Below are 21,225 nucleotides of genomic sequence, written 5' to 3'. Positions count from 1 at the left end.
ACTAGGAGCTTCTTGGAAAGGAGGGCGAGTGGCTGGGAAGGGGAGCAGAGCGCTGCCTGGCCCACCTTTCTACTGCCCTGGCTCCCCACGCTTCCATCGGGGCCTGGGAATGAGGGGGCACATGCCTTCTGATGGAGACGGAGTGTGCATGCGTGCCATCATTCTCATCAGGACGGCAGAGGGGCTCAGGAGGAAGAGCACCAGCTCCCACCCACATGCTCTCTTTGCTGGTTCAGCCGGCAGCAGCCGCCCCTGGCACATGCCTCTGAGAGAGAGAGGCAGTGCAGGACCTTTAAGACTGCCTGCCCGCTAGCTTGCCTTGCCTCCACTGGCTGAGCAACAAGTATGTAATCAGAGGGGCTCCCTCACCTACCCCCCGCTAACTTCTCCCCACCAGTTCCCGAGCCCCTCACTGCTTCTGGGAGCTTCCTGGAAAGGAGGGCCCGTGTGCGCCCTGAAAGAGATACAGAGCACCTGCCTGCACTGAATGAGGCCACGTATGTGCCTTGTATCTTCTTCAGGGCTCAAACGCTCCCGGTCCCGAGGGGCTCAGGAGCTGGTGGGGAGAAGTGAGTGGGGGCGGGGGGAAGCGAGCCCCATGGAGGGCTCAGGAGGCGAGTAGCGGGCCAAGAGAAAAGTCCTCGTGGGGTGGATGTTGTGCTGCTCCGGCCTGTTTTATAGTCCACAGCTGATGGGATGGACAGAGGACCATCAACCTGATCAGAGCTAGGTTGGAGCAGGGAGCTTTTAGAGTAGTTGCCCTGTAGGCTTGATGGGCAGAGAAGCACGCGGGGAGAGAGACTGGGGAGTGATTTTGGCTCCTCTTCTCCCCTGTCCTCGCCAAAGTGCTGCTCCCTGCCAGAAACATGTCCATGTAAATGTAACATTTTATTGCTTGACACAAAAAGTATCGCTTTTGTCTCTCTTAGTTCACGGAAGACCACTGGAGGTGTTGACAAGCTCATGGCTCCCCTGTGTGGATGGAGAAACAGCTTCTACCCAACCAGGTCAGGTAGGAGAGGGATCAAGTGGGGGACAGCCTAGGTGCCTTTCCCTGAGCCTGAAATAATATTTGCCTCTCTGTGATCTGCCCACTAGGAAGGCCAGGAGGCCATGAATCCTGCCAGAAGATCCTTAGCTGCTTCATTTTAATTCTCCTCAGAGATTTGTGTATGGGCAGGGGCACACCTCGGAAATTTGGACGCCCAGACCACACACACACACACACACCCCCCGCAAGGCCATGCAAAACCTTCTTTGGGGATTCTGCTCTGCCAAACCTCTGCCAGTTTTTCTATTTTTAAATTTCTTACTGTGTCCGAGGGGTGGCTGTGGGGGTGGGGAGCAGAGTAGTCCCTCTCCCCACCTGGCAGCGGGGACCAGAGCAACGCTGGGCCCGTCCATTCAGACCAGCATCTTTTAGTAACTGCGAGGTGCGCCTGTGCAGTTTAGCAGTCACTCCCCACTGCCGGAAGGAGAGGGAAGAAGGGCTGCTCTGCTCTCCCACCCCACCACAGACACCCCTCGGTGTCAGCAATCCGGCCACCTGGAAGGGAAGTCCAGGAAGGTAGCCCACAATACAAACTGGGCTGCAGAAACAAAACATGGCTCGGAATAGTTCTCTCTATATGGCTTGGGCTGAAAGCTGTCGACACGAGGATTGACAAATGTTGTCATCTAGCGGCTAACAGAAAGCTGTTGGTGTGCTTTATAGTCCAAGCTGATAACTCTCAGCTGGCAGGGATTCAAGGCTTATCAGCCCTCTGCAAGAGGCATTTACTCCTCCTGATAGTTTCCAGCTGTGCTCTTCGCCTTGTGACCCGCCTTTGCTGTGGAGTCAGTGGGGGTTGCCTGCACAGCTCATCTTCTAGTCCGTCCGGCGCTGTCTCTGCTGTCTCAGACTGCTGTGCCTGCTCTGAAATATCAGCCGGACCTTCCTCAGCCATCTCTTGGGAACTGACAGCCGGGCTCTGCCCCTCAGGCACCCCTGCATCAGCTGAAAGGCTGTCAGCTTCCCCTTCCTCCTCGCTATCTGAGATCGAGGGTGTGACACTCGGACACAGTAAGAATTTGTTTTAAAAAAACACACAGAACAGCGGAGGTTTGGGGGGCAGCCATGGGGATGCTGATGGAGGCACCCAGCCACGGACATTTGGGGGTGCTCCCTGGACCTTGGAGGATTGGACTGGGCCCCCAAGGTCTGGGGGTTAGAGCACCACTGTGTTATAGGGGTGGGCGGACTGTTTTCTGACCTGTGAGTCCAATATGTTCTTGTTTCAGGGTGCCGTGTCCTTTGAGGAGGTGGCTGTGCATTTCACGGAGGAGGAGTGGGCTCTGCTGGATGCAGACCAAAGAGCCCTGCACAGAGCAGTCATGGAGGAGAATAGGCAGAATGTGGCCTCTCTGGGTAAGGCTCCCTCCCTCTCCAGAAATGGCTGCTGCTGCTTCCTTTATTGGGACCCAGCATTCCTTGTGGGTGTATTCTTATGGCAGGATTGCGGGGGCTCTCTGCTGGGTGGGGGAACACTTATCCAGCGGTCTGTGGTTGGAACTGTTGTTGTTGGAAGTGATCAGGGGCTTCGAGATCAGAGGCTTCTTGCTGGCTTGCCTTGGGAGGATGTGAAATATTCTGAGAAAGTGCTTCTCTTCCCTGTGTTTGAGCCCTGCTGACTTTTCCACCAAGATTGCTTTTCCCACTTGAATTTCAAGCCAAACTGGGAGAACAGCAGCTTCTTTCTGGCATCGGACTGATGCTTTCTGCTTTCAGCAACACAGCATCACCGACTGGCTTTGGGGGCATTGGGATGGGAACCTTTGCCAGTTGGCACCCCTGTTTGGAATTAGTGCTTTGGAGGCCATTGGGTGAAGCTGTGCAGGCTGCAGCCGAACCATGCCCTGAAGCGGGACTTTAGATATGGAGAATGGGCCGGGAGGGTTGTGGTGATTGCCGTGATGAGCTCCTTTGGCATCCTTCTGATCAGCTGATACATAAACTGCAGAGGATGAGCCTTAGTGGGGAAGAGGTCATTTGGCAGGTGAGCTCCAAATCCTGAAGAAAATATTCCCAGTGAATAGCAGAGAAACTGATGCATTGAGCTGAATCTTGTCTGCACTGACGGGTAGCATTTCTCCAGGGTCTCTTGCACAGAACTTCTCAACCCTGCTACCCAAAGCCTAAACTGGGTGTTTGTAGGACTCAGTCTGGGGCCTTCTGAATACAAATGCTGCGTGTTCTTTCTCTGCGCTGATGGCTCTCCCTCCTGTTTGTTTGTTTGTTTAACACATTTCTATACTGCCCAAAATTCACGTCTCTGGGCGGTTTACAACAAGCATACCAAAAATTAAAACTTTAGTTAAAATAAATGATGACAAAAAACTTAACAGTAGTTAAAACAAAATAAATGACATAGTAAAAGTTAAAACATTACAACAATTTAAATTTTTTAACGACCTTTAAAACAATGCTAAAACTGTTAAAACAATATTTAATTAAAAGCCTGGGTGAATAGGTGTGTCTTTAAAAATTCTCAGAGATGGGGAGGCTCTTCTTTCAGCAGGGAGCGCGTTCCAAAGCTCCGGGACAGCAGCAGAGAAGGCCCGTCCTCAAGTAGCCAGCAAACCAGCCGGGGGCAACTCAGATGGGCCTCTCCGGATGATCTCAATGGGCGGTGGGGTTCATAACAACGAAGATGTTCTCTTAAATACCCAGGGCCCAATCCATTTAGGGCTTTAAAGGTTATAAACAATCTCACCCAGGAGTAATTTAAAACAGAAGCCCCACTATTAAATGCCCCCCCCCCATACAAATACCTGGGCCGGGAGGCCTGGCCCTGGCCCTCGCTCTCCCCCGAAGTTGTTCCCCCAAAGGGACAACCCCCTTCGGTGTCACCCCTTTGGGGGCAGGCCCACCACCACTGGCAGCACTCTCAATAGCCCTGAGCAGCACGTTCTGGCAGATGGAAACCAGTTAACTGCCAAGTCAGCCCCTGTGGGCCCCAGTCCTGCAAAGCCTCACCACAGTCCAGAAGCTTGTCTTGGGGGGCAGATATTAAGAAGGGGGGGCAGAGACAGAAGCCAACAGGCAGGCATCCAGGCCCTCACCCTTGGGTCTGCCTGGGGGCAGATGTTCCTCCTCCTCTTCTCTCCTGCAGGCTATGTCTTGTTGATGTATCTCTTGTAAACTGGCCTTCTTCCATAGGGTTCTGATCAGCAGTGGTGGGCTTATTGGATTATTCCATTATACTGGGAAACTATTCATTCGGTAGAGACAAAGGAACTGCTCGATCCTGTTGGCTGAGATGTAGGAACTGTACAAAGCAACTGCAAAGGTGACCCCACTGGAGTTTAGGTAGTTTCACTCACTCTCTCACTCACCCCTGTTCCAGTGCCGGTCCTGTAGTCGCTGCCGCCCGTGCTGTCCCTAGGGGTTTGTGGGGCTGGGGGCAAATCAGCATGTTTGGGGGGCCCTTAACCAAATAAATCAATAATACACATTGCTTATTACCAAGACATAAATATACACACTTTTAAGACATTTGCATCCTGAAATTCAAATTGGAAAGCATCATACCACCATCCATCCAAATAGTTCACAGAATGCCCATTGCTCCTCCATTTGAAAGGAAGAAAATAATCCATCTGTTTCTGAAACAATATTTTTTATCCTACAGGAACCCAGAGCAGTGTACATGCTTACTGATGTTTTATCTTCACAGCCACCCTGTGAGGCAGGTATGGCTGAGGGAGACAAACTGGCCCAGAGTCACCCAGGGAGATTCATGTTTGTACAGAGATTCGAACCTGGGTCTTCCTGGTCCTAGCCCAACACTCTAACCAGTGTTCTTTCTATTTTTTTTAAATCAGAGAGTGGAATGAGTTTTGTTCTGAGCATCAGTATCAGAGCAGTGTGTGCACATGTGAATAATTATATATAGATATATGGCATACACTCTCTCTCTCTCTCAGGAAATAAATGTATTTTACAATTCTATTTTATTTATAAAATTGGTGCTCCTTCCAGGCAGTATTTACTTCATCAAAATAAGTCATCAAAATATTAAATATAGGAACTGATTAAATACAAGTTCCTATATATAATATTTTTTTGATGAAGTAAATACCGTCTGGAAGGAACACCACCTATCACACAAATGGAATAATGCTGTAAAGTTGTGTATCTCACTAAATAAACTCCAAGTAAGAATATAACCCCTTTCGACAAATCATTATTTTAGGAACAACACTTATAAAAAATAATATTTAGATTATTACAGACAAGAAAAGCATGTCTCTGTGACTTGATTGATTGATTGGATTAACATATTGTTATGCCACCCAAAACTCACGTCTCTCGGCGGTAAAACACCAGTTAAAACAAAGTAAATGATACAGCAAAACACTGCTACAATTCAATCCTTAAAACATTTTAAACCATATTAAAACAATATTGAATTAAAAGCCTGGGTGAATAAATACGTCTTTAAAGACTTTTTTGAAGTTGTCAGAGTCCCAGAGAACAGGTTAGAACCAGCACCTTGTATTTTTCCCGAAAACCTATTGGCAGCCAGTGTAGATCTTTCAAAACGGGATTAATATGGTCTCTCCCAGATGACCCAGAGACAAACCTGACAGCCACATTCTGTACCAAGGCCAGCCCCACCTAGAGTGCATTGCAGTAATCCAGTCTGGAGGTTAGCAGCCTACATACCACTGTTCTGAGGTCATTTATCTCAAGAAACGGATGCAGGTTGCATATCAGCCGAAGCTGATAGAAGGCACTTCTGGCCACTGCCTCAGTCTGGGACACCAGGGAGACTGCGTACGTCTTTCTTCTGGGGAAGTGTGACCCCATCCTTGGTAATATTATCAATGTCTTCCTAAAATTATTTAGTGTAGTTGTCTCATATATAAATAATCACCTTTCTTTCCATGTTTTTATCTAAGAGGACTTCCCATATATGACATGGTTTATCTTCACCAAAAGCACTGATCATAACTACACCATTAGACAATTCAATTGAACAAACACTAAATGAAATGCAAGAATATCCAAGAACTCATACTACACATTTCTTATTACTTTCTCAAAGAATCACATTTGCTGAATCCAACTGAGAAGAAGGCAACATTTTCCTTTCATGTTACAAGCAACAGAGACCTCATATTGTTCCAAAAGCAAGCAGCAAGCATGTGTAGCAAGCTGTTCCAGCCCAAACAGAAGGGGGAAGGGTGGGTGGGAGGAGGGATCAAAGAAAGATTTGGAGGTAGGAAGGAAAGACGGGAGGAGAGAAGAGAGGAAGATCAGGGGGGAGGGGAGCCCCAAGAGGAAAGTGCTGTGAATGTAGCAATGGGGCACGCAGGAGAAGGGCAAGGGGCAGTTGGGGTCCAGAGAGCAGTCCAAACAGCCACCAAAAACTACACCCCAAACTCTGACTCCAGAGGAGTCCCACAAGGGACAGAGAAAGAAAGAAGGAAAACCAGTAAGGAGCTAACAGTAACACCAGAAATAGGAAGAAAAAATAAAAGAGAAATGAGCAGGGAGATGAAGAGGAGGAGGAAGGGGGCCAGGAGAAAGAGAAAGCAAAGGGGGCTGAGCAGGAGGTGAGAGAGGGACCTGAGGGCGGCTGCTTGGCTCTAGTCGACTGCGGCTCCTTCCTGCTGGTTGTTACTGCCTCCTGCTTGTCCTCCGTGACGTCTGTCTGTCTCCTGCATGGCGATGGCTCATGTGTGCAAGTGCGCGTACACACAGCACAGGCGCAGTCTGAATGGTACAGTAGCAGTCAGCCTCACTTCCTCCTTGTGGCTTGGGAGCGATACTTTGAGCGGCAGGGGAAAAGATGGCACGGGGTAAACGACCTGAAGCAGCCTTCCCAGTGCACAGGGAGACTGTACGGCTGCTGGAAGGGGCTGAGCGAGGAGCCACATCTCTGTGCACACTCCCTCAGCTGCACAGCTTAAAGCCCCAAGCCTGAAGTTCTGGACAGCAGCGGGACAGAAGCGAAGGACAGCCCTTGCTGCCACCACTCTCTGCTGGTGAGGGGCAGGTCCGGTGGATGCTGTGAAGGTGGTGCTCCCACGTTTAGGATCATAGAGACCAAGTCCCATCATGCACAGGGTTCCTTCACAGCAACCCATTCAACTTCACGGCTAGGTGGGAAGCCCAATCCAATCTACACCGCACCATTCTTCACTTAATGTCAATCACTGGAGATGGCTTTCATGATTTACTCCCTGTTCTGAAGTCCACTTTTCCTTGGCTTTATTGCTTGATTTTGACGCTTCTTTTCTACCTGTAGTCTAGTGTTTCTCAACCTTTTTGGAGTCAAGGACCGCTAAATTCTTCGTGCAGAGTTTCAGGGACTGCTACATTCTTCATGCGCAGTTTCCCGGACCAGCAGTTAGTAAAGGGGTTTCAAGTTTAAGTTTTTCCTATTTATTTATTTATTTATTTATCAGACTTCTGTACTGCCCAAAACTTGCATCTCTGGGCAGTTTATTATTAAAATAATATAAGCATTACAATAATTAAATTGGGAATCTTTTGCAAACATGGAATATTACAGGTTCTCAACCTTTGGTCCTCAGATATTGGTGGATTTAAATTCCCACAACCCACAACCACAATGGCATTTGGCCATTATGGCTGGGGATTATGGGAGTTGAAGTCCACCAAAATCTGGGGAACCAAGGTTAAGAACCCCTGAATCTAAAAACTTGGGTGAACAAATATGTTTCCAGTACATGTGGGGTGGGGGTGCTTGTGATTACTCAAAGGAGAGGGGATGTTGGGCCATTAGAAAAATTCAAAAGCTGCATGGGGCCAATGAAAACAACACACAAGCAAGCTTTTGAATTCCCCAAAACTCTTCATCAGGCTAGATGTCAAGGAAAGCAAAAAGGAGGTGAGGAGAGGAGAACTGGCAAGTTGTCAGTAGAGCCCGAAGTCTACAGTTTAACCCTCTCATGATGGAGGTGGAGTTTTAGCAGGAGTTGTGTAGTCACAGGGTCGGATCAAGACATTAGTCAGGACCACCCACTGAAATTAGTCCTCTCTCATTTGTGCCAATGCTGCTTGGTCACGATCACCTGGCTTGATCTGGATCCTGCTCTTAGATGTGCACTTTGTGAGGCGGACCTAATGAAACCCACGCCGCTCCTCCAAAACTCCTTAAAAACAGTTAACGTGGCAGGCGCTGGGAATGGTTTTTTTAAAATGGTGAAATAAAATATGAAGAAGAGCGGTGGGGTCCTGGCATTAAATGGAAGGGGGTGATTCTGAGATGGTGGGGGCGCGGGGTGCTGTAGTGGTGGATGCCTTGTCTTCCTCACTGGGGAGACGAGGCCTTGTTCAGGGTGGGCGAGGCAATGGTGTACCAGACCATGCTTGGAAGGTCGCCTGTGTCCAAGAGCTGCCGCTGCTGTGCTTGTGCACCAGAGTGTAGCAGGTGTTCCCCCAACTTCTCTCACAGCGTGTGCTCTGCGCCCCCCTCCCAACTCCCCTGTATGCGCCAATCACACCCGCCTGCCTTTGGGGCCATGCAGCTCACGTGGTCCCACGTGCTGACTGCACGTAGCTGCAAGGTAAGCCAAGGCAGCCCTCCTCCCTCCCTCCACCGCTTAGCCCTCACCGCAACATGATCCCGGCCAGAGGCTGTCTCCCTCCACCCGGCAAGATCATAAAGGGGATCGCTGTCTTCCACCGGCGGTGGAGACCAGGGGGTTATAGGGGGCTAAGGGATGCCCCCTATAAGGGGGGATGCCCCCACAATGCCTCACCAATGCAAGAGGAAAACAGCGTTTCCTCTCAAGGTGCCTTGGCCGCAACAGGCAGCTGGCTTTAAATCGGTTGGGATCGGACACGAACCGCACTGGGCATCAAATCCCCAGGATCACTTCATTCCAGTGCCATTCATCCAATGACCCTTTTTCATGAATGCACAAAATGGTATCTTGCCTCTCCCCTGCACCATGCCGCCTCCCTCTGCCACTTAGCCCTCCTTGGTACACGTGCTTGCTCCCCCTCCCCTGAGGAAGGTCCACCTGCACTCCCTTTCTGCAAAGCCTGAGCCAGGGCGGCCCTCCTCCTTCCCTCCGCCGCTTAGCCCTCACCACGGCATGATCCCGGCCAGAGATTCCACCCCTTGGCAAGGTCACAAAAGGGACCGCCTTCTTCCACCGGCAGTGCAGACCAGGGGGTTACAGGGGGCCGAGGGACCACAACGCCCCACCGAAGCAAGAGGGAAACAGCGTTCCCTCTCAAGGTGCCTTGGCCGCACTAGGCAGCTGGGTTTAAATCAATCAACCTTTGGCTGCAAACAATGAGCATGCAAGAACCAGCAGCCCTTCAAGTGGCACCCACTGCCATACCTTTTCCTCCATGCCCCTGCACCGCATACAGTTTGAAGCTGTAAAGACAGGGAATAAGATAGCTGTAGGGGGATCTCAGCAGCACAGGGAGGCAAGGCAGAAGCATACTCCTCCTCTTCTGTGCCATGTGCAAAATTGAGGAGGTGCGTGCCTTGATTGCAATTGTTTGTGTGTGTGGGGGTGACTCCCAGTCAGGGACCGGCACTCAACCCTTCGCGGACTGGCAGTGGTCCAGGGACCAGTGGTTGAGAAACTGTGGTCTATACTATGCTTCTTTTTCTCTCTCTTTCCTAGCAGATGATGGGTGGAAAATCAAGACTGAAGGAGAAACATGCGGGTCACCAGTAGAAAGAGCAAGATGCAAAAAGAAAGGACAACAGAGAAAAGCAACAAAAGAAAGCCATGAAAGGAAGAATGAATCTCCGCCTGTTAATGCTGGTGTCTCCCAAGAAACAACAATCCAAGAAGAACTAGAGAAGGGAAAGCAAAAGAGGCAGCCCCTCTCATGTGAGAAAAGCATTGGTTATCAATTGTGGCTGAAATGTTACTGGGGAATGAAGAGAAGGGCAAAGGAACCATTGAAGTGCTTGGTGTGTAGAAAGAGCTTCAGTCTGAACTCACATCTAAGAGAACACCAAGGAATTCATACAGGAGAGAAACCAATTAAATGCCTAGAGTGTGGAAAGAGCTTCAGTCAGAGCTCAGCTCTTAAGAAACACCAAAGAATCCACACAGAAGAGAAACCATTTAGATGCTTGGAGTGTGGAAAGAGCTTCAATAAGAGCTCAAATCTTAGACAACATGAAAGAATTCACACAGGAGAGAAACCATTTAGATGCTTGGAGTGTGGAAAGAGCTTCAGTCAGCGCTCAGGTCTAAAGAATCATCAAATAATCCACACAGGAGAGAAACCATTTAGATGCTTGGAGTGTGGAAAGAGCTGCAGTCAGCGTTCAGGTCTAAAGAATCATCAAATAATCCACACAGGAGAGAAACCATTTAGATGCTTGGAGTGTGGAAAGAGCTTTACTCAGAACTCACATCTTAGACAACATCAAAAAATTCATACAGGAGAGAAACCATTTAGATGCTTGGAGTGTGGAAAGAGCTTTACTCAGAACTCACATCTTAGACAACATCAAAAAATTCATACAGGAGAGAAACCATTTAGCTGCTTGGAGTGTGGAAAGAGCTTCAGTCAGCGCTCAGGTCTAAGGAACCATCAAATAATCCACACAGGAGAGAAACCATTTAGATGCTTGGAATGTGGAAACAGCTTCAATCAGGATTCAGCTCTTAGAAAACATCAAAGAATTCACACAGGAGAGAAACCATTTAGATGCTTGGAGTGTGGAATGAGCTTCAATCAGGGTTCACATCTTAGAAAACATCAAAGAATTCACACAGGAGATAAACCATTTAGATGCTTGGAGTGTGGAAAGAGCTTCAATCACAGTCCACATCTTAGACGACATCAAAGAATTCACACAGGAGAGAAACCATTTAGATGCTTGGAGTGTGGAAAGAGCTTCAGTAATAGCTCATGTCTTAAGAGACACCAAAGAATTCACACTGGGGAGAAACCATTTAAATGCTTGGAGTGTGGAAAGAGCTTCAGTCAGAGCTCAAGTATTACCCAACATAAAAAAATTCATTCCCGGAGAGAAACTATTTAGATGCTTGGAGTGTGGAAAGTGCTTCGATCAGGGTTCAAATCTTAGAGAAAATATAACAATTCACACAGGAGAGAAACCATGTAAATGCCTGCCTGGAGTGTGGAAAGAGTTTTAGTCGGAGATCAGTCCTTGCAAAACACCAAGGAATTCACAAAGGAGAAAAACGATACAAATGCCTAGAGTGTGGAAAGAGCTTCAATCCTAACTCTCATTTTACCCAAGATGAAAGAATTCACACCTAGTAGGATATACATGTTTTTAATATAGATATAGCTTCCATCTCCCTTCCCCTTTCCAAAGATGAAGTAGAGAGTGGAGCAGAGACTTTCTGGCCACCCCTCTCCTCTCCCCCACTTCCAAAAGAAGAAGGGCGGGGATAGAGGACCTGTGGTGGGCAGCAGTGTTCCCTCTCATGTTTAGAATCTGTGAGCGGAAAGAGTTTTGTCCTGAGAAGCAGCATCAATCAGTGTGCGCACAGAAGTCTCTCACTTACACACAAACACACACATGCGTTACTGACTATTGCGCAAAAGTAATGTTTGCATGTTGGGAAGGAGGCTACATTTAGAATGCTTCTTCCTGACATTTTGTTCCCAATGTGCCAAGTATGTGGGTTCATCATACATTCATTCATGTCAGCTGGCAGAAGTTGTTAATCTCAGGTTTACTATCCCAGTGAGATCTAGCCTGGTGATCTCTAGGCTTGACTACTGTAATGCACTCTACCTGGGGTTGCCTTTGTACGTTGTTCGGAAACTTACCTTGGTTCAAAATGCAACAGCTAGATTGGATGCTGGGGTGTCTCAAGGAGACAATCTTATGCCTGTTATAAAGCAATTACATTGGCTACCAGTAGGTTTCCGGGGCAAATAAAAAGTGTTGGTGATTACCATTAAAGCCCAAACAATGTAGGATCAGGTAACCCAGGAGAGCACCTACTGCATGATCCCCATTATACATCGAGAGAGGTCCATCTCTGGATGCCGCTGATCCATCTGGCAGTGACGGGAGTGGGCCTGCTCTGTTGTCACTCCTAGGCTGTGCAATGTGCTCCCTGTAGATGAGGGCTGCTCAATTTCAGCCCTCTTGCAGATGTTGGCCTACAATTCCCATAATCCCTGACTGGACCACTGTTGCTGAGTGTTATGGGAGTTGTAGTCCCAAAACAGCTGGGGAATTAAATTGAGCAGGCCTACTGTAGACGTTTGTGGTTTAACATCTTTGCCACCCTTCAAAAGAGCCCTTAAGACACATTTTTTCAGCCAGGCAGTTTGTTTTTTATTGTGTTTTTCTTGTCTTTATTTTCATGAACTGCCTAGGACCTTTGGAGGTAGGTGGTATATAAAATACATATAATAAGAGTGAGGAGGCAGGACTACAGATGGGGTATGCCCATGTCAGTGGCCGCTCCTCTGGTCACTTCCCCTGCTTAGTTTCATAATAAACATATGGCATGTAAAGCTTAGGGAAACGTACGTTATGAGGTCATTTGGAATGATTCCATTTTTAAAGGAGCTGCAGATGTAGAAACCGAGTTGCTGTTATTTTCACACTAACAAGTCTGTTCCGTAGCTGAGGTATTTTGGTGCCATTCTCCCCGCTGTTTTTCAAGGCAGTGAACACTCTCCTTGCTGCTCAAGTTAGTTTCTCTGAATGGGAAGTCGACTGGATCCCCCTGACGAGAAGCCAAAGGACTGGATCCCCCTGGTGCTGCCCAGAGACGGCGGCTCCCAGCGTAGACATCCCCGCCTAGTTCCTCCTCACATCTCCAGAGCCAATTGGGCCTCTTCTATTGGCCCCAGAGTCCACAGGGCCAGCTGGGAAGGCATGTGGGGATGTTGGGAAAGCACATGGGGAGACTAGACATTACAGATGGCCCATAGGATTTCCCAGCCAGTTCCATGAGCCCCTGTGGTGCCCGAAATGTGGGAAACAGCCAAGGAATGATGACCCACTCTGGGAACAGCTGCCTCCACCTAGCAGCAGGAGGGGGCTGCAGATTCATGGGAATGGAGGGTCTGATGCAGAACCCTAATGGGTACCTTAAAATTAACAACTATGGGGAAGTCCCAAAATGTCCACCATGGATTTCCAAGAGAAGATATTCCTAAGGAAACATTGTTAAAATAAACTTATTTTTCCTTTCTCCCAGCAGGTGGGACCTGCAACAAAATGTAGCACCGTCTTAAACGGAGTGCCCACCTTTAGGAACCCCAATGTGACCCTATAAGCCCCATGGCCATTTAGGGCAGTAGCCAAGCTGGCACTGGCCAGGGGTGCAGAGGTTTAGCAATAGCAATAGCAATAGCACTTACATTTATATACCGCTCTATAGCCGGAGCTCTCTAAGCGGTTTACAATGATGTAGCATATTGCCCCCAACATTCTGGGTACTCATTTTACCGACCTCGGAAGGATGGAAGGCTGAGTCAACCCTGAGCCCCTGGTCAGGATCAAACTTGTAACCTTCTGGTTACAGGGCAGCAGTTTTACCACTGCGCCACCAGGGGCTCATTTAGGGGTGCCATTGGGTTCCCTACACAGCTGATGGGACATGTTTAAAATGAGGTTAAGCATAAGGACGTAAGAATATAAGAACAGCCCTGCTGGATCAGACCCAAGGACCATCTAGTCCTGCATCGGTTTCACACAGTGGCCCACCAGATACCGCTGGAAGCCACAGTCAGGAGTTGAGACGTGCCCTCTCTCCTGCCGTTACTCCCCTGCAACTGGTATTCAGACGCATCCTGCCTTTGAGGCTGGAGGTGGCCCACAGCCCTCCGACTAGTAGCCATTGATAGATATCTCCTCCATGAAGTTATCCAAACCCCTCTTAAAGCCATCCAGGTTGTTGGCTGTCACCACATCCTGTGGCAGACAGTTCCACAAGTGGATCATGCATTGTGTGAAATGGTACTTCTTTTTGTTGCTTAGGCCTCCTAGCAATAAATTTCATGGGGTGACCCATGGTTCTAGTGTGTGAGAGGGAAAAGAATTTCTCTCTCTCCACTTTCTCCAAACCATGCATGATTTTATAGACCTCTATCAAGTCTCCCCGTAGTCATCTTTTTTTCTAAACTAAAAAGCCCCAGGTATTGTAGTCTTGCCTCATAAGAATGGTGCTCTAGGCCCCTGATCATCTTGGTTGCCCTCTTCTGTACCTTTTCCAGTTCTACAATGTAAGATGTGGTGACCAGAATTGTACGCAGTACTCCAAGTGTGGTCGCACCATAGTTTTGTATAAGGGTATTATAATATTAGCCATTTTATTTTCAGTCCCCTTCCTAATGATCCCTAGCATGGAATTGGCTTTTTTCACAGCTGCTGCACATTGAGTTGACACTTTCAATGAGCTGTCCACCATGACCCCAAGTTCCCTCTCCTGGTCAGTCACCGACAGCTCAGTTCAATTTATACTTGAAGCTGGCGTTTTTCATCCCAATGTGCATCACTTTATACTTGCCAACATTGAACCGCATTTGCCATTTTGTCACCCACTCACCCAGTTTGGAGAGATCCTTTTGGAGCTCCTCACAATCTGTTTTGGATTTCACTACCCAAAAGAGTTTGGTATCATCTGCAAATTTGGCCACCTCACTTCTTACCCCTGCTTCAAGATCATTTATCAATAAATTAAAAAGCACTGGTCCCAGTACAGATTCCTGGGGGACCCCACTTCTTACTTCCCTCCATTGCAAAAACTCTCCATTTATACCTACCCTCTGTTTCCTGTCTTTCAACCAGTTAGCAATCCACACATGTACTTGTCTCCCTATCCCATGACCGCTAAGTTTCCTCAGGAGTCTTTGATGAGGAACTTTGTCAAAAGCATTTGGGAAGTTCAGATATACTATGTCAACTGGATCAGTCTGATCCACACACTTGTTGACACTCTCAGAGAACTCCATAAGGTTGGTTAGGCAAGAGTTCCCTTTGTGGAAGCCATGCTGGTTCACTCCCAGCAGGGCTTGTTCTTCTATGTGCTTTACAATTTTACTAGCTGACCCCACACAGAGCATCTGTGCAGTTGTGCACTGAGCATGTGGCATCCTGCCGCAGTGCTCTCGCTCGCTTTCTGCCTCTCAGCACACTCCCCACCCCCCGCAGCTCTCCCCATTGTGCAGGCCAGAGCTAGGCCATCCCCCCGCCGCCTCCCATTTCCTCCTCCCGGCTGATAGGGCTTTGCCCTCCATCTGCCCACAACACAACTGAATATTTTGTGTAATCATCAGTGATTGTGAGAAGAAATCTGTGATTACCTATAGTAGCTGGTAGTGGCCCCGATATAGCAATGTGGATCAGTTCTAGGGGTCTTCTGGTCTTCCTTTCACTCTGCTTAGGAAATGGCTTGTTAACTGCTTTGGACTCAAGACAACAAACACAGTTAGTTACAATGTCACATGGTACAAAATCAATGCCATTAGCTAATCCCTTTTCCTTCATGTTCTGGATTGACTCATAGCTCCTGTGTCCTAAGCGTCTATGCCACAGTAGCAAGCAGTTTTCATGCAGGCATGACTCAGCAAGGTTCACTTCATTAGGCTGGTATGCCTCAGGTTTGGACTGGGCTGGTCTTTGTCTGTCTTTGATAAAGATTGCTCCTCCACTCTGTAAAGACCTTTGGTTTTAGAGCCTACAAGGCAAACTTCTCCATTCTGAATAACAACACATTGTCCATTTTTAATATACAGTTCACAGCCTTGTTTCTCTGGCTTGGATATTGAAATCAAGGAGTTTGAGAAGTCAGGGTTATACAAAACGTTTTTAAGAAAAAGTGGTTTAACAGATCCACCCGGTAACTTACAATACAAAATTCCTTCGCCTTTCTTCTTGGCTTTAATTGTAGTATTAGTGCCCAAATAAACAGTCTCTTCAGGAATATCAAACAGTTCAGTATAGAAATCCAAATTATTTGATATATGAACAGAAGAACCAGAATCAAAAACGAACTTTTCATCACTTTGCATCAAGCAAACATTAAAACTCTTGTTCAAAGACCTTTCTGTAAAGTTACTTTTCTTTGTCTGATTCTTGGGACAGTTCGCCACCTTGTGGTCAAATTGGTTACACAGAAAACATCTAAAGGCATTATTCCCAGTTGACCTCATTTCAGGAGCAGTCTCCCTGCTAGCGGTCATGTGACCTCTCTCTCTGGACTGAGTTTCCTTGGCAACGAAGCCAGATCTCTTTGTATGTAAATGTGGGGGCCCCATGTGGTTTCCTCTTGCAGCATTCCCTTCCCACCTTGGAAACACAACGGAATTTAGTTAGGCATGCATGTATGCTCAGAGGAAAGTAACTTGGAGCCAATTCATAGTTTCAAATCAATATATAAGGCATTTATTAAGGAACTCCATTCTAGATAGGAAAGTGAGGAGTTAGGATCTCTAATCTATCTATCTAGCTGGATGCAGATGGATTCTGCATCTTCTCTGCACACATGGTGCAAGGAGAGGAGCTTGCCATGTTGCAAGGTAGAAGGACAGGAAGGGAAGAGAGAGAGGAAGGAAGTTAATCCCTAAGAGTACCAATCTACATTTCAAAGGGATAGTGTCAGAGCAGTGGAGAAGGGATGACCAATGTCTTGACCCTCCAGCCCTGACTCACTAGTCTGTCCTCCACTGTCTGAGACAAGAGACAGCGCAAAGTCCTTTAACTTCCAACAGAACTCTTGCATTCTCTAGAGCATCTGCGCCTTAGTACTTGATTGCTCCCCTCACCTCAGAGATCTCCCCACCCCCACCTGGCCTGCACTCCTGCTCCTCCTCCATCCCGTTGCTTCCATCCCCCTCACCCTTCTTGGTCATGGCTGCAGCATTGCTGCCACCTATTGGCCAAACTGAAGCCCCCTATCCCCAGAGACCTCCCCACCCTCAGCTGAGCCCCGCTCCGACGCCTCCCTGCAGGAGCAGCAGCAGTGGTTGACTGGGCCGTTCCTCGTTGCTGCCACCACCATGGCCGCTTGTTCCCCTCAGGTCGCTGACAAGCCCGGGCCCGTCCCTTGCCTGCCTGCCTCCTTCTGGCAATGACCTCAGTAGCTCCAACAGCAGCAGTGGTTGACTGGGCCCTTCCTTGCTGCTAGTGCTGCCATGGCCGCTCATTCCCCTCAGGCTGCTGATAGGCTCAGGCTGGTCCCTTGCCCTTCCTTCTGTCTCTCTTCCCCCTCCCTTCTTGTTCTCTCCTCCACTCGCTCTTCCCCACTCTTTCTTCCCCCTCCCTTCATGTTTTTTTCTCTCTCTCCCACCCTCCTGGAGTTAACATATTTTGTTCATCTTGTTTCCTCATTTAATTCACACAATAACATTCTCCTTTTCCTGAAGGGGCTCTTTCCTCCCTCATGACCCATCTTTTTGCAGACTCCTCTCTGATAATCCTTTTATATAGAGAGATTCATCTCCTCTACAATCAAGAACATCTTCCAACCAGTAACAGTTGTATTCCAACTGACCTTAACCATCACAGGCTCCTCCTCCTTATCTGCATAGGGAATCCCCACTGCCCAATCACCATGGTGCTTCTGCTCTCACAGGCGCCTTCTCCCTATCTGCATATGGAATCCCCACTGCCCAATCAGGTGCTTCTGCTTGCAGACTCTGTCAGCCAATCGCCTCCTTTCTACCACATCTCCATGCATGGCCCATCTTTGAGAATTAATAATATAGATCCTTGAGGATGCTTTCCATCAATTTGTCTGGAACAGACGTTAAGCTAAACGGCCTGTAATTTCCCGGATCACCCCTGGATCCCTTTTTGAAAATCGGTGTTACATTTGCTACTCTCCAGTCCTCCGGTACAGAGCCTTTGTCAAAAGCTTTTTGGAAGTCCAGGTATACAATGTCAACTGGATCAGCTTGATCCACACACATGTTGACACTCTCAAAGAAATCCAAAAGGTTGGTGAGGCAAGATTTACCTTTGCGGAACCCATGCTGGTTCACTCCCAGCAGGGTCTGTTCTTCTATATGCTTTACAATTTTATCCTTGAGGATGCTTTCCACCAATTTGCCTGGAACTGAAGTTAAGCTAACCGGCCTGCAATTTCCCGGATCACCCCTGGATCCCTTCTTGAAAATCGGTGTTACATTTGCTACTCTCCAGTCCTCTGGTACAGAACCTGATTGTAGGGATAAGTTATATATTTTAGCAAGGAGGTCGGCAATTTCACATTTGAATTCTTTGAGGACTCTTGGATGGATGCCATCCGGCCCTGGTGATTTGCTAGTTTTCAGTTTTTCCAGACTGTTTAGAACATCATCCGTTGTCACTTCTATCTGACACAGCTCTCTAGCCTCCATCCCTAAAAAGCCTGGTTCAGGAACAGGTATATGCTCAGTATCCTCTGCCGTGAAGACGGACACAAAGAATTCATTTAGCTTCTCTACAACCTCCATATCCTCCTTAATAATCCCTTTCACTCCCTCATTGTCTAATGGTCCAACTGCCTCCCTGGCAGGTTTCCTGCTTCTGATGTACTTAAAGAAGTTTTTGTTATTCCCCTTGATACTTTTGGCTAAATGTTCCTCAAACTCTCTTTTTCCCCCTCCCTTATTGTCACCTTGCATTTCTTTTGCCAGAGTTTGTGTTCCTTTCTGCTCTCTTCATTTGGACAGGCCTTCCAATTTTGGAAGGAAGTCTTTCCCCCTTTTATGGCTTCTTTGATGGTACCCATTAGCCATGCTGGCATTCTCCTGGACTTAGTGCTACCTTCCCTCCTTTTGGGTATACAATCTAACTGGGCTTCTAGTATTGTGGTTTTGAGTAAACTCCATGCATTCTGGAGCGAAGTGACTCCTGATTTTCCCTTTCAGCTTTCTTTTCACCATACTTCTCATTTTGGAGAAGCTTCCTCTTCTTAAATTCAAAATGTCTGTGTTAGACGTCCTTGGTGATTCTCTCCCCGCATGTATGCTGAATTTGATGGCACTGTGGTCACTGTTCCCTAAAGGGTCGATGACACTGACATCACGCACTGGGTCCTGGGTGCCACTCAGAATTAAGTCCAAGGTCGCCTTCTCTCTGGTTGGCTCCAAGACCAACTGTTCTAGCGCACAATCATCTAGTGTATATAGAAATTTGACTGCTTTGTCCTGACCTGACTGTGAATTTACCCACTCTATGTGTGGGTAATTGAAGTCACCCATGATTACAGCCCTGGATCTCCTTGACACCTCCCTGATTTCCTCCTGCAATTCCTAGTCACTGTCAGCATTATGATCCGGAGGGCGATAGCACGTCCCCAGTAGCACGTTCCCTTTCCGGCCTTGTATAGTCACCCACAGGGTTTCTGTGGAGCACTTGGGTCCACTTAGGTTTTCTAGCTTGTTAGATTCTATCCCTTCTTTAACATGCAGTGCTACCCCTCCTCCAAGGCGCCCCTCCCTGTCCTTTCTATAGAGTTTATACCCAGGGATAACAGTGTCCCACCGGTTCTCACTGTTCCACCATGTTTCTGTTATGCCCACTATATCTATTTCTGCGTTAGTAACCAAGCACTCCAGCTCACCCATCTTGGCTCGGAGGCTTCTGGCATTGGCATATAAGCACCTATATGCTAAATCTCTCCCCTGATGTATGCTATTCTTTTGACTCTTTGACCTGCTTGCACAGCCTCCCGTCTGCTCTTTATGCGGTTCTGCTCTGTCCCCTTCTGTTTTATCTGAATTCTTTGCAGCCTCACACTTTAAAGGATGGCTTTTGCCAAACGGGATACTGCCCAGCTCCCATCGGCTGTTCCCCAGGTGTCATTTTAAAAGCTGCTCTGCAACCTTTTGATTTTAAGCGCCAGCAATCTGGTTCCATCTTGGTTCAAGTGCAGCCCATCCCTTTTGTACAGGCCTTGCTTGCCCCAAAATGTGTCCCAGTGCCTAACAAATCTAAACCCCTCCTCCCGGCACCAACGTCTCATCCACACATTGAAACCCCTCACCTCTGCCTGTCTCACTGTACTTGCGTGTGGAACAGGTAGCATTTCTGAGAATGCTACCTTGGGGGTCCTGGACTTCAAAATACTACCTATCAGCCTAAATTTGGCTTCCAGGACCTCCTGACTGCATTTCCCCACATCGTTGGTGCCGACGTACACCACGACAGCTGTCTCCTCCCCAGCACTGCTTAGGAGCCTGTCTAGATGCTGCGTGATGTCCGCAACCTTCCCACCAGGCAGGCAAGTCACCATGCGGTCAACACGCGGGTCACAAACCCATATCTCTATCCCTCTAATGATTGAATCACCCACTACAAGGAGGCCCCCACCCCCCAGAGGAGTATCCCCTGTGTGAGAAGATATGGGCTCATCATCCACGGAAGGGGTCCCTTCTAAAGGAGCATTTCCCTCTTCCTCAGACCGATGTCCTCCTTGCCCAAGACCTTCATTCTCCCTGACAGCAGAGGAACCATCAGCCCTGGAGGGGGATGCCTCTATCACATCCCTGAAGGTCTTGGCCACATGCCTCTCTGTCTCTCTGAGCTTCTCCAGATCCGCCATCTTGGTCTCAAGGGAACGGATTTGTTCCCTGAGGGCCAGGAGCTCTTTGCACCAAGCACACACCCATGACTGCTGCCCATGGGGCAAATAGTCATACATGTGGCACTCTGTGAAATACACTGGGAATGCCCCTTCCCCTGCTGACCTTCTAACTTCATACTGTTTTTGTTGGCTGTTTACAGTGTTTAGAGAGTTTATTGTCCGTTTATTAGAAGGATAGGTCTCAGTTGTAATGGTCAGCTATTTAACTGTCCAAACAGCCTCTCCCAAGAATATGAGGGATATGAGAGAGGGATATGTACTTACGTTCTCTTATCCAACAGGCTCCTTGTGATTGCAGGTGCTTGTTCCAGGCTCCCCCCGCACACTTCCCACTAAACTCCTGCAAAACTCCTACGTCCTGTTTGCTATCCCTGTTGGCTATGCTCTGTTTGCTGCCAGTCTGTGTAGACAATACTAATTTAGATAGACCAATGGTCTGACTCAGTATATGGCAGCTTCCTATGTTCCTAAGCGGGCATTCCCTTCTGGCACGTAGTTTAATAGCACCTTGTGGGGGGTTGAGGAGGGGGCCGATTAATATGAAGCAAGAGTTCAAACTCAGGTGCCATTGAATGGAAGGAAGGGCGGATGGGGTGGAAAAGAAAGGCTTGAGTGGTCGTGGTCCTACACTCAGAGGTGCTCAAGGAAGCACTATTT

General features: G+C 48.1%; 1 protein-coding gene across 1 annotated transcript in view; it reads left to right on the top strand.

The window, feature by feature from the left end:
• The window catches only part of LOC128343901 (uncharacterized), a 47,927-nt gene that overhangs the window by 3,175 nt on the left and 23,527 nt on the right, over window positions 1–21,225 (top strand). Inside the window, 5 exon segments of the mRNA XM_053293333.1 lie at window positions 930–1,012; window positions 2,281–2,407; window positions 9,661–11,030; window positions 11,032–11,156; window positions 13,195–13,197. Coding sequence (XP_053149308.1) covers window positions 930–1,012; window positions 2,281–2,407; window positions 9,661–11,030; window positions 11,032–11,156; window positions 13,195–13,197 — 1,708 coding nt within the window.

This window comes from Hemicordylus capensis, chromosome 2, assembly GCF_027244095.1.
Source record: "Hemicordylus capensis ecotype Gifberg chromosome 2, rHemCap1.1.pri, whole genome shotgun sequence".
Taxonomy (NCBI): domain Eukaryota; kingdom Metazoa; phylum Chordata; class Lepidosauria; order Squamata; family Cordylidae; genus Hemicordylus; species Hemicordylus capensis.
The sequence above is the reverse complement of the archived record's forward strand: the minus strand, read 5'-3'. Positions and strand labels throughout refer to the sequence as shown.